This window comes from Ptychodera flava, chromosome 12 (assembly GCF_041260155.1).
Source record: "Ptychodera flava strain L36383 chromosome 12, AS_Pfla_20210202, whole genome shotgun sequence".
Classification (NCBI taxonomy): Eukaryota; Metazoa; Hemichordata; class Enteropneusta; family Ptychoderidae; genus Ptychodera; species Ptychodera flava.
Window position 1 is genome coordinate 14,671,474 of NC_091939.1, and position 10,542 is coordinate 14,682,015.

The following is a 10,542-nucleotide window of genomic DNA, read 5'->3' on the forward strand; positions in this document are numbered from 1 at the left end:
TGTTAATCATCATCATCATCATCATCATCATCATCATCGTCATCGTCTCATCGTCATCATTCGTACTTATATTTAACCATACATAAAAGAACAAGAAAATGTACATTTTCCAGACAGCCATTGCCCCTTAACTAATGCAAAATATTAATGCATGACCTTGAACTTGTTGTTGGCAAAGAATTGCTGTTTAATATTAGATAAATTGACTGCTCATATAGTACCTTAAAGTTCAAGTAATACTCATCGCAGGTCTGGTCGTAATATGCTTTCAGCTTCCGTTTGTGGATATAAGGCGTAGGGTCAATGAATTCTCCGCTGGTAACCTTTCTCATCGTAAGGTGAATGCTGTTTGGAGAGCAGTCTGAATCTGTCACTACACCTAGAGGTAAACCTTTAAATATCTGGAAATGGTAAAATGAATGAAACCGTTAAGCTCTGCCTGACAACAAAGGTAAGGTTTATTATTAATATTTATGTGAAGGTGACTTTATAGGACAATGACGAACAGACAGTTATAGGTAGTTCGATTGGCACTACGCCAACCTAATCCTTCGAGAAACGATTGATAGCATAAATATTTTTTTTACTATATTTTAACAGGACAAGTCAATTCATTTGCCATACAAATGGTGTTCTATGATCTTCCATGACGTCGTGCATAAAAAAGCTATAAATGTACACAACAAATAAATATAAAATTGACAAGTAGAACATATAAAATTGACAAAAGTACATATAAAATCGACAAATCACAAAATCACAATTAGAACCAAAAGGGAGGTTAGGGGGTTCAAAGGTTACAATACTCTATTAAAAGTGTTTTAAAGGTTCGCATACATACCAATCGACCTTCTCTGTCTTCTGATAAGTCCACGTGGTCAATGATGGCTTCGACGTCTTTGATTTCATCAGATATAGCAATGGTCACTTGCTTATCTCCGCTAGTTCGTGCAGTGCCAGCGAAAGGTGACACCAGCTGTAATAGATAATTTCATGCATTGTACAGCTTGCAAAACTAATGCACCAAAATCTATTCATATTGTTACGATTTATTTTATTTAGGTTCCTTTGTAGACCGATAGTATTCATTTTTTTAAAATTAATGACAGCTAATATAAAAATTATAATACAATCAATAATTGTTTTTAAAGTTGTCATCATTGTAAAACGACTCGATCAAACTCACTTTACTATGATAAAATACAGTACAGATTATTTTTTGAGGTTACTTTTCACTATCAAGGCAGTGTGTCTTTAGTCGCAGATTTATATATATATATATATATATATATATATATATATATATATATATATAATATATATATAATATCCATAAGAATTTACGTTGGTTAAAACCTCACTGAAAAAAAAGAGGTATCTTCGATAAGATAGTTTGAATCAAAACGATCTCTTTCTCTAAGATAAAACGGCATTTTTGGTAAGCAATGTGCAAAAAGAAAAAAAGCTAAAAGATAGCTTACCGTCTCTCCTGGTGGGATTTCCAAGTCTATGCCTGGCAGAAGACCACCCATTTCGCTCGGGAAAAATCCGTCGCCGCAACTCGATTCAGCTATCTTCTTGGGAAATTCCGGTGCACTCTTTGAACCAAATATCTTGTTCAGAAAGGATTTGGCGTATTCGTACCTGCAATGTTAAGCATATGAGAAAAAGGGTTACAAAGTCTCTCGTACGGGAACTGGTGGTAGTGAGGTTTCGTTTAATGATAAAATAACTTCATAAACAGTAGATAAAGTACCGATAAAATTGGTGAAGGCTCAAATATTACAATCAAAGAGAAATCTAAAAAATTCTAAATTTTAATCGAAAGATGAACTCTCCTCACTGTGAACCATGCCACTCTATCGTTGGATTATTCGATCTAAATATGGTGTGACCACTCAAGACATTATCATATTTTCCAAGTACTTTCTGTGTATTTTTCTTAAGACATGTTATGCCATGTAGATCTACTTTGGAGATGATAAACATTGAAATATGCCCATGATTATTAATTATTTTATTGTAACTTGAATAACAGTCTCTGCCAATGTCAAGTCACAGGCACCCTCAAATAGATGCTTAACCATGATTTTTCTTTAGGTAGTTATGTACTCATTTTAACTTTATTAATTTACTTTACCCTGATTTCATATCGGCATATCCTTCCTTGACTGCCTCGACGACATCACTCACTAATTTAAACGTATCAATGAATGGGTCAGCCAGTGTTTTCAGCTCTTCTAGTGGTTCATTGAATACATCCATTGCTCCTTTCAGGTCATCTACTATACTCTGTCGCAACTCTTGCTGTAAAACAAAAATAAATGAAAGATAAAGAACAGGTTACTATATGTGTGAGAATTAATTAATTAATTAATTAATTAATGAATAATTAATTAATTAATTATCCATCATCCAACGAGCGAACCCCCAATGACAGAATGAGGTACCCATGGCCCTCCCCACCACCCAATGGAGCAATGGAAAGTAAAGTGCCTTGTCCAGGGACAAAACACCGCCAAGTCTAAACTCACATCCTCCTACATTGAGTTAGGTACCCTAACCAATGCCTCACGGTGCCTCTGAAATACATCTATGTAATTAAACATTCCAACGAATCGATTCTTGTTATTTTGTCAAGGTAGAATTCATTGTAAAGCATTATGATTATGCTATATCAAGTACTGGAATTCTCCAATTTCACGTTTCCGATAAAAATGGAATTATAATAAATGTATCCCGTTATCCTAGTTGTCGAAAGGAATGGCATGGAATCCACAATAAACACCATGTCTATCGTCTAAGCACGCGCCAGTACGAAGATCACCTTGGAGTTTACACCTTTGGCAAATAACATAAAGCGACATGACATTTTTGCACGAGGATTATAATATTTTTCTTTTGTTACACAACAGAATATATCGTTGATAAAAACCATCAATGTTGGTGTTTAACTCTGTGAGTAGTTCATAATAAAACTTCGTCGCTGTGAGTGACCAAGCAAATACGATGTAAATCTTTAAATTACCTCATCAAAACCAAGTATGTATTTCATTTTGTTGTCCGACTCCATTCCTTCGTTCACCCATGTCATGGCTTTGTTCAGAGTTCCCTTTGCATTCTTGACGTCTTCAAAGATGCTTTCCAGCACACTCCGTAGATCAAACCAGAACGGTTCGTTCCCTTCGGTGAAGAAACAAGCATCTTCTATTCTCTTCTTTGCATCCAACACACCCGATATGGCTCCCCGGATCCTGACAAATATAAAACCCTGAGTTAGGGATATATGATGTCACCCAGAAACTCGACACAATAACCAAATCGCTGACCATGCTCAACGTGTGAAAAATAAACACATGCAGAGATTGTTGCATGTGTTTCGTCGATGAAAACACTATTCCATCAATGATTGTACGATACACGTCGTTTAACAACTTGGTTTAAAATACAGAGTTAAAATTGTTATGAATTGAATGTAAATGGTTTACTGAACTGCATGATAAATCTTGAGATGTCGCTCACAGCCGCCATGGGTGATTTGAACAATTTCTTTGTGGCTTCAGCGGCAGTAGACAGGGCGTCCTCCACTTGTTCAACAGCCCACGGAAGCGTAATGGTAACCGCATCAATGATCGCCTAGTTTGGGAAGAGACAAACCAAATTTTTATGACAAGCAATGATTTTTAGTATATATTCAACTGACGAATTCAATCTATTGGCTTACATTTGATAATATACAGTATCTATAGACAATGTATTGACATGGCAATTGATCTGCATGCCATTGTTAGGGAACCAATCAATCAATTTTTGCTGTGGTACTTGAACTCATAAACAGAGTAAAGCTCGGTCAACATACGACATCAACTCACGTGATAAAGTTCCATTACATCTTGCTTGATGGCGTTGAAAATGGCCGACACTCGGTCAACAACGGCTTGTACCTCGACCGCAAAGTCTGGTAAGTTCGTGTAGTTTCCCAATCGTTCCAACACGGATTTTGCGATGCTTTTCACGTTTTTGATTTTACTTGGCAGTTCCTTGACGGCTGAAGAAAAGCTTTCGATGATCTCACCCAAGCTTTTCTTGTCCGGATCTGGGGATAAGATCTTGTCAAAGCTCTTGATCGCTTTCTGCACAGAATCGACGACCCTCTTCACTACATCGTCAAACAACTTGACCGTATTGGCGATGTCATCGAAGCTGAACTCCTATAGAAGAACCAAATCGTATATATGTAACTTGGTTAACTTGGTAAATTGTTAGTAATCCGACGACTATTCTACAATGTAGATGTAAATTTCAGTGACTTTTTTACGTTTTATACAGAAAACACATTAAAACATTTTTTCGTTCCCATTACGTTACGTTACCTGCAGGATGTTGACGTCATACTCTCCGATTCCTTTGAAACAGACCTTCGCGTCGAGAAAATCAAACTTCTCTCCGATATAACCAATCAGACCTCTTGCATACACGTGATCGAGGACGTCAAGTTTTAGCAGACCTTCCAAAGGTTCTGAACAGGGAACAAGCATGGGACCAGAGAGAGTTAGAAGAGAAGACGTTTGGTCCTTCAAAACTTTCAAACATCTCAGAAAAGTTATCGTTGTTGAAGGAACAAAAATTCCATACATCTGCAAACCACTCTTATCATAACAAAGCTAGGGTTTAATGGCTTGGTCTCTTTTTATTCAAGTTGGTTTACAAACTTCTACCTGAGACCCCCTCAAAATTTCATCTAGACTTTTCACTTCACATCTTTTGCCTAGCCAACGGATAGCATTGAACTATTATTTTAAACCAACGAAATATGATTCTTCCAAGGATTGCGAAGGGGATCAGAGAAATAAACACCCGAGGAACGCTACAAGGAAAGACTTTTAGTGGTACAAGTTGGATTACATACTTATGTCAATATCTAACTCGTTCCTCATGATGAGGCCGATTTCACCTCCGATGTCGTCAGAGCCTATTTTGTTTCTCCAGTCAATTTTTGGTATCGACAGATGAAATTCAAATCCTTTGAAGATACTTCGACGTCTTCTGGAGTCGGAGTCACCTTCGGAGCTTGAAAACAAATATACTCTACATAAACTAAAGTATTATTTTACAGAGAAGTTTTCTGTTAGAAACACGTTCCATACTATATATCACGGATCCGTCATCTCTTCTATCAAAGGAATTCCGATATCAGTAGTGGTCAATCACTAATGTTCACTTAAGTGGCCACGTAATTACAAGAGCGCCACCAATACAGTAAGTAATGCTACTGCCGTTTTATTGAAGGAACCTTGCTGACACGTCTCTTTTGATATATATTAAGTTCATAAAGGTGTAAGTTACGGCGACCAAGTTATAGGGGTGCCTAAATTATGAAAAAATAATTAATAAAAAATGAAGCCATGTCACCCTAGACTATTTTCATGACAATTGTCGGCAGCTGTAAGCAGTGACGGGAGAAGATTTATCTGCGTCCCAGAGTCTGGAAAATGTATGAATTTGAAAACATCTTTATGTCACTTCCGACGTTGGTGGCGCAAAACAAGACTGAGAAAAAGCCTTGATATTTTGTGCGCTGAGTGTGGGAAATTTGTCTGTTTGTTATTTTTTATTACTTATTAACTTGAGTGTTATATGTGTATCAATATTTCACGTTCTACCCACCTGTTTGAATAAACATTGATTAAATCGCCTGCATTTGGACTAAGGGGATGTCTGATGTACTCTGTGGTTGCAACGTATCGGACAGTTTCATCCACGTCGTCCATAGCAGCTGACAGCAATACCGTGGGAACCTGTGGAGATCAAATATGATGCTTCACTGTTATTATAGTTGTATCATTTGAAAGCCTCGAGCATGGTTTTAAGTATCATGGGACGCCAAACAGAAATCTGAGTTGGATATTACTTTACGAATATTTCCATACCCACATTATTCACTTATAACTTAAAATATACGACATGTTCGGGTTTGTGGTAGGTTAGGGAATTGCAAAATAATGTAAAGCGATATTATTTTTACATCTCTGTTAAATTTGCCTGGAGAAAATGAACGCGAGACACTAAGGCACATGTGATGAGATTAATAAGCAACGTCTAAAGTGCAAAAATGAGTATCAAACTGTAAACTTGAGCAGATCGACATCCACGCACTTGATGTTGAACTTTATTTATCACCTACCTTCGACATGTCATAGCGACCAATAGCATAGATACCACTTCTGCGTAATGTAGGGTGGCTGTCCGAGTTGTTTATGTAAGACAGGATATGTTCAAAGGAAGATTTGGACACGGCGTTACCGAGTGAGGTTATTAGAGATCCTTTTGACTCTATGTGCTTATTGTACTGCTCGTCCGATAACGAAGACCGGATTTGGCGATGATGCCACGGGTCTGAAGAGAAAGTCACAATGCTATGTTGATTAACTCAAGCATACAATGTAGTTGGTGTCGTTGATTTTTCCACCCTCCCTACTCTCCATTTCTTTCCCCACAAATAATATCTACGATGTTGTAAAGTTCACCACTGATAATCATATTTACTCAGAGAAACCTTCCTTCCTCAAAATCACTTGAAAGAGATATATTACGTAAAAATATCGAAGTTAAGTTGCCTCGGCTGCTTAAATTAGCGTTAGGTGTGCCAGCGGCTGCTGAAACTAGTCTTAGGTGCGCCATGGTATATTCCAGATATTTGTGGACTTCGATGTGGTTCGATAAATCATGATACTGACCGTGGACACCCAGGGTATCCTCTATTCTCTTGATAATGGCATTTCCCTTTTCAACTTCCCTCATTTTATTGGACTGTTGCAGGCAGCTTGCAACAGAACCAAGAACCAGCGTTGCTCTGTTGTTTACCATACGTGAGTCATCTGGATCTAAGTACATAATGCATAAAAAGACATGAATAACTTGTGGTGCTCAGATTCTGTTTCTATGGGTTTCAATTACACACAGCTGTTTAGATAACTTGCTATTTCTTGTTCGTAGATAGTTTTGTATGAACCAAACTCAGAATAATTATCTGCATTTGCCTATGTCACTGGGTCTTAAACTAAAGAGGCGAAAATGAACGCTTTCACACTGTATACCCATAAATGAACGCTTTAACACTGTATACCTGAAAACGAGTGGACTCCATCGAATACCACGGACTCTAAGCTCTCCACAAAGATCTCCGGCGGAGGGCGCTTTAATTCAACGAAGTGAAGCAATGCCCGCATGATCAGACTGGCATTAGGTTTATTGTTTAGGAGAACCATTTCTGTCAGAAGGGTTTGCGCACTCTCAGTTGCTAGTGCACCCAGTACATCTATCGCTATTTCTCTGTTGCGTAGCTCGTCGTCCCGGTGAGGATTGGATCCCCCTCTTCCGATGTGCTTTTCGGCCAAGTGGGTCACGTTTTCAGTCGGTAATCGTGACACCAAGCTCACCAGGTGATGGAAGCATTTCGCTTTCTCGGGTGACTCTGAATGTTGTGTATAAAGTCAAAGTTAGATTTGGTCCAAAACAGCAAAGCAGTCCCCGCGACAGAGGATACTGCTGTCTGTATTCTGTCACATTCGTTTAGAAAGGGGATAGAATGTTCCATGTATGTAGGGGTGTCATGAAATTGGATCTTTAATATGAAACATTTCTGACTCTCTTGTAGTCGCAATTAATTGACAGATACACTGACACCTTCGTAGGGATCACTGTTGCGTGACCAAGTAAACTCAACGGGACACCCTAACAACAATCTAATACAACCTGAATGCACAAAAAAACAAAAACTGCTTAAAAAGCATAAAATATTACACATACTTGCTGAGGTATGTTCCCTCATGCACGTCATATTTGTGATTATATCTTCGTGCACTTCTGAGAGGTCTACTTGTGAATGAGGTACCTTTAAAGTCAAAAAGGAATTCTATTAGTCACGATAATCATGAAATAAAAACTCATACATAACATACTGACACCTTGTATTATAAAAAATGCTCATGTTATGGGAAAATACCCTGTATATGACAGCGACATATTAGAAATGCACTACACAAAATATGTAGTCACCATACATACCCTATCGATCTTCAGTGTATCTTCGACTAAATCCGACGGTATAGTGACAGGTTCAGGGCTCTCTGATTGTCCAACAAGCTTGATCGTACTGTGTGAAGTTCCATGCATATCCGGAAGATCTAGTACAGATGTACATTATAAATGATCAGTAACTTTATTTTTCTTTATTAAAATTTTCTATATTTTTTTTTGATGAAGGAAGACCATCTTGAATCAAAAATAGCAAAAAGGACGTCCGAAGACGTATATGGATATTTTAAATGTGAAGAATACTTCTTATTATACCTAAGTGTACGTTTACGAAAAAGGTTTTATACTTTAAGTCTTGTATAAAGTGTGCAAATAAACGGACTATGTTTTGCAAAGCCTCTACACATGTGTAGACTTTCGTTTGCGTGTGTGGTGGATTGATTTAGGTCGAAATGCCAATATTCTACGTATACTGAGTACACTCTTAGGCAATAAAAGGGCCTATATGAGCAGTATAAACTCTGGCGTGCTTGCAAGTGGGATTTAAAATAAAGCCAGGGAAGTGCTGCAAAATCAGGGGGTCAGGAAATCGTGACTTATCAGTGATCATATGCAAATGTTACTTATTCGTCAGAAATTCAGATTCTGAAAAAGTATTCAGAACATATGGTTTTTGGTATAATTGTGATAAATCAATTAAAACCGTCGCACTCACCAAAGTCATCCGTACTTTCAAGTCGTCTGTGTTTCTGGTTGTCACCCGGTAAACCTTCATGGGCGTCAAACCTGCAAGGGCGGGGAAATGGTAGCTCACATGTATATGATTTTACCTAAATATTCTTGACCTTGAGACTGAGATTTATCTAAAATGAGTTGTGACTTCTACAGTACAGACTATGGGATGCTAGCAAATTGTTAAAAAAATTTCATATAAACTTTATGAGACCCTTTTACATTATGATAAATTGTCATTATTTTTTGAGACAAAGACTCTTTCAATATCACAATTTAGTCGTAATGATGAGGAAAGAAGGAAAAGTTGAAAAATGGGGAGTTTCTCAGACTTGACGTAACCTGGTCCGTGATAATCCCATATATACGTACCCAGGTGGGGCTTTCTTTGGGGCCTTGAAATGTTCGTGTACCGATATCGTATGTGGTATTTGGAGAGTACGGTCATACAAGATCTCCTGCAAAATAATTCGTGAGAATTAAGAGTTCGTGTTATCATTTATATTCCCATTTCAGAAACATATCTGACATATGGCCGTCGGTTGCGTCAAGTATTCTATGAAACAACAAAATTGTGGTAATTTCAAGTTAATATTACAAACACATGTTTTATCGAGACACATACTGTCATATGGTGCTGTAGAAACCCAATGCTCCACTTTAAGTGTTAACACGAACAGCAGTGTAAACTAGCGATCGTTATGTCAAAAGCGTAAACAATATAAATCATGAAAGTCATGTTGGGGCATTTTGGTACCACGCTGACTTTTGATAATATCTCTGCGCACACACTGTAATAGAAGGTGTTCTATAGCGTCGACCCGAAGCTAGTCGTGCAGTCTTTTGAGCAGCGGTGACAAAGATGAGGCTGAATGGTAAAGACCACTTGTCATTTATCGGATGGATTAGAATGTCGTTTAAAAGGAGCAATACAAGTCACGCCAAAGGACATTTCTGAAGATTTCTTCCACCTTTGTGTGTGATGCGTTTGCATTGGCAACCACGTGACCATGCTTGGTTTTCTTGAAGTGCAAGCCGTCCTCCGTGTGTTTGACAGAGTAGGTAGACTCGTGATCACCTGCCAAAGGAGAAGAGTGTGCACATGGGTAAGACAAGCAAGAATGACAAGATTGAAAGGATTATGAACCGAGAAAGGCTTTGTCAACAAAACACTGAGAACAGATGTACCTTCATGACCTGTTTCATTGACTCTGTATGACCAAGGCGCTCCTTTCACGATGGCGCCCTCGGTGGCGTGTAACTTTGCGGACAGCGTGCCGAGCAGAATCTTCTTGAGAAGGGTGATGTCTTCTGCTTCGTCTTCCTGATAAAACACGGAAGATATTTCGCCATGGCGTGATATTACAAAGGAAAACCTGCCGTAAAGAAATCGATAAGTTAAGATCTGTTCACGATGACCCACTTTTCTGAGAGGTGATAATTGCCTTACACTTAAATTAACAGTGTTGAGCGAAAACACAGTTTCCCTTGGCAATATCATTTTACCTGGATTTCCCGTCAGATTTACGTATTTCCCTTGCGTAATACCACTTGGACTAGTCCGAATTCTGGCACGAAATAATTTTTACAAAATAAAATGCTGTTATACTAAATAACATAGCAACAGTCGGATGTGTTTAATCTGTGCCATAATGACCTGGGATTTAATTACAGCCACTGGACTTCGGCCAGACACATCGATCTCGCTTACTCGATGAAGCCATAAAAATGCGGCATGCAACAGCTCACTCTTTTGACCTTAAACGACCTGTA

At 38.2% G+C, this 10,542-nt stretch overlaps 2 protein-coding genes across 2 annotated transcripts; both read right to left on the reverse strand.

Annotated features, from left to right (window-relative positions):
* Positions 1-634: 634 nt before the first annotated feature.
* Positions 635-3,887, reverse strand: LOC139146061 (uncharacterized). The gene is made up of 7 exons (XM_070717509.1): positions 3,873-3,887; positions 3,523-3,636; positions 3,029-3,271; positions 2,141-2,307; positions 1,482-1,644; positions 842-976; positions 635-667 (listed from the first exon to the last, which is right to left on the reverse strand). Exons 1-7 carry the CDS (start codon positions 3,885-3,887, stop codon positions 635-637), a joined length of 870 nt encoding a protein of 289 aa, XP_070573610.1.
* A 3,225-nt stretch (positions 3,888-7,112) lies between these two features.
* LOC139146062 (uncharacterized) lies at positions 7,113-9,963 on the reverse strand. The gene is made up of 7 exons (XM_070717510.1): positions 9,936-9,963; positions 9,741-9,847; positions 9,142-9,227; positions 8,753-8,823; positions 8,068-8,186; positions 7,810-7,894; positions 7,113-7,474 (listed from the first exon to the last, which is right to left on the reverse strand). The coding sequence occupies exons 1-7, from the start codon at positions 9,961-9,963 to the stop codon at positions 7,113-7,115; spliced, it is 858 nt and encodes a 285-aa protein (XP_070573611.1).
* Positions 9,964-10,542: the final 579 nt, after the last annotated feature.